The sequence below is a fragment of the Penaeus monodon genome, chromosome 15 (assembly GCF_015228065.2).
Source record: "Penaeus monodon isolate SGIC_2016 chromosome 15, NSTDA_Pmon_1, whole genome shotgun sequence".
NCBI lineage: Eukaryota > Metazoa > Arthropoda > Malacostraca > Decapoda > Penaeidae > Penaeus > Penaeus monodon.
The window spans coordinates 14,435,131-14,438,068 of NC_051400.1; the positions used below are offsets into that span (position 1 = coordinate 14,435,131).

Below are 2,938 nucleotides of genomic sequence, written 5' to 3' on the forward strand. Positions count from 1 at the left end.
CCACACACCTGTAAACCGGCAGACCCGGAGCCTCGTGTTCGGGCCCACAGCCACACTCGGCCCAACACTCCCTCCTTCTTCACCCTAGTTCCTCGCCGTCAGTTAGTGACGCGAGGATTACCCGTCTGTCCCTTCGTTGTGTTCGTTCTGACACTTAAGATCTCGTCCAGATACCGCGTCCTGTGTCCTCCACTGCTCCTCCAGGAACGCAAGGAGCAGATTCCTCCCCGGCCTAGCGCAGAAATGATTCTAGACTACGTCAAATTGGAGCCTAATCAATACCGTTACGGTCAAAACAAGGTATTTGTTTGTCTGCCCACACTGTCTTCTGCCGCTTTGTGTACACACGCCGGTGTAACATGTATCATTTCACTCTTCGCTCAAAACTCCCTCTTTTGGATGCTGCTCTCGTTTACGCTCACTTTCCACGTGCTTTCACACCTCCAGTTTCTTGCTTGCTAACTCCGCTGGTAAGTAAAGTTGCAAGTTTCTTCTCCAAGCCATAAAAGCCTTCAGCAGCCATATCGCTTTCAGACATAACTGTTTTTGTTTCCTTAAGAAAGTGGCTTCAGCTCATTTCAGCATTGGTTCAAAGTGTCAAAACAAAGAAAAAGCAAAGACAGAACGAAACGTAACTTGCAGCCTGACACTCCCTCCCCCGCCCCCGTGCCTGACGCCCCTCTCGGCCGCCCCACAGGTGTTCTTCCGCGCCGGCGTGCTCGGCCAGCTCGAGGAGATTCGCGACGACCGCCTCGCGAAGATCATCTCGTGGCTGCAGTCCTGGATCCGAGGCTACACCAGCCGCAAGGCCTACAAGAAGCTCCAGGAGCAGCGCGTCGCCCTCATCGTCGTGCAGCGCAACCTGAGGAAGTACCTGCAGCTGCGCACCTGGGCCTGGTACCGCCTCTGGCAGAAGGTCAAGCCCCTGCTCAACGTCACCCGCATCGAAGACGAGATCCGCGCCCTCGAGGAGAAGGCCGCCAAGGCTGAGGAGAACTATGAGCGCGAGTCTAAGCTCCGTAAGGAACTCGAGGCCGCAAACCTTGCCCTGCTCGAGGAGAAGAACAACCTCATGGTCGCCCTCGAATCGACCAAGGGCAACGTGTCAGAGTACCTCGACAAGCAGGCCAAACTCCAGAGTCAGAAAGCCGACCTCGAGGCGCAGCTCAACGTAAGTATCGGTCAGGAAGACCCTTTTCAGTTTTAATTAAAGCCTCTTAACTCGCAGAACTCCCATACTTTATACTCCCTTAATCCCATATGAGGTAAAATCTGGTAGCTTCCACGTGGGTTTGCCTCCCCGCCTCCCCCGCCCCCCTATTCCTCCCTTTCCCGACATCCGTCACATCAACACCCTCGCAGTTTATCCCCTTACTGCTTTATTTAGCTCACCTGGTAAACATTAAGTGTGCCGAAAAGTGCATGAAGTCATGGATAATTTTAAGAGCTAAAATCTCCTCCCTCCCCTTTTCCCTCCTTAGCCCCTCGGCCCTCTAGACACCTTCCTAACCTGTATGTCTTCAAATATGTCTCTCTATTCAATATTGGCATTTGCCCACACTCAACACGTTTTTGTAAAATGCGGAAATCATTTCTGTGAAAATATTGAGTTATAAATATAGCTATTGCGGTGGGTGGGTTGTTTACGTAAGCGGTGATGAGGTGGGCCAGGTGGAGGCTGGTGACTCAACCTCACTCAGCTGGGGTTAAAGGGAGCCTCAGCGACCAGTCTGGCTCAGGCAGCGATATACGAACGACCCAGCTTCCAACTGTGGTCTTGTGTACGATCTGTTACGAGTAGCCCCTACCCCTCCCCCTTGTACACTTCCCTTGTAAACTCTAGCTGTAGCCAGTATGGGTTCCTTATACGTTCCCCACACCATCGTGGAGGTAGGACTTACCACGATTTCCCCAACCCGTAGTGTCCTGTTGGATAGTGTCTTAGTGGTGTTTTGTCTTAGTGTCTTTGCGTGTCTATGTGTATACTAGTGACATCAGCCGACATGTTGTTAAGTGCTGGAGTGTGACCATTCGCCTCTTCCCCACCCCCAGGAAACCACCGAGCGCCTACAGCAGGAGGAGGAGGCCCGCAACCAGCTGTTCCAGGGCAAGAAGAAGATCGAGCAAGAGATCTCCGGCTTGAAGAAGGACATCGAGGACTTGGAACTCACAGTGCAGAAGGCCGAGCAGGACAAGGCCACCAAGGACCACCAGATCCGCAACCTCAACGATGAGATCGCCCACCAAGACGAGCTCATCAACAAGATCAACAAGGAGAAGAAGCACTTGCAGGAATGCAACCAGAAGACCGCAGAGGATCTGCAGGGCATCGAGGACAAGTGCAACCATCTCAACAAAGTTAAGGCCAAGCTTGAACAGACCCTCGATGAGCTTGAGGATTCTCTTGAGAGGGAGAAGAAGCTGCGAGGCGAGGTTGACAAGGCCAAGAGGAAGGTTGAGGGCGACCTCAAGTTGACACAGGAAGCCGTTGCCGACTTGGAGCGCAACAAGAAGGAGCTCGAGCAGACCATCCAGCGCAAGGACAAGGAAGTGTCGTCCCTTGCATGCAAGCTGGAAGACGAGCAGGGCCTCGTCTCGAAGCTCCAGAAGCAAATCAAGGAGCTGCAGGCTCGCATTGAGGAGCTCGAGGAGGAACTGGAGCACGAGCGCCGGCCGCGCGAGTCGGATGACGACGAGGCCGGCGGCGCCACCGCTGCGCAGATCGAGCTCAACAAGAAGCGCGAGGCCGAGCTGGCCAAGATCCGCCGAGACCTCGAGGAGTCCAACATCCAGCACGAGGCCGCCCTCGCCAGCCTCCGCAAGAAGCACAATGACGCCGTCGCCGAGATGTCCGAGCAGATCGACCACCTCAACAAGATGAAGGCCAGGTGAGGTCGGCCCGCGCGCTGGACGCGGTTGGCCACGTCCTTTGGCGAGT

At 54.6% G+C, this 2,938-nt stretch overlaps 1 protein-coding gene across 1 annotated transcript in view; it reads left to right on the forward strand.

Annotated features, from left to right (window-relative positions):
- LOC119581761 (myosin heavy chain, muscle-like) overlaps positions 1-2,938 on the forward strand; it is a gene marked incomplete in the record, with an annotated part of 38,657 nt that overhangs the window by 28,065 nt on the left and 7,654 nt on the right. The window contains 2 exon segments of the mRNA XM_037929893.1: positions 698-1,171; positions 2,053-2,888. Of these exon segments, the coding sequence (XP_037785821.1) occupies positions 698-1,171; positions 2,053-2,888 (1,310 nt within the window).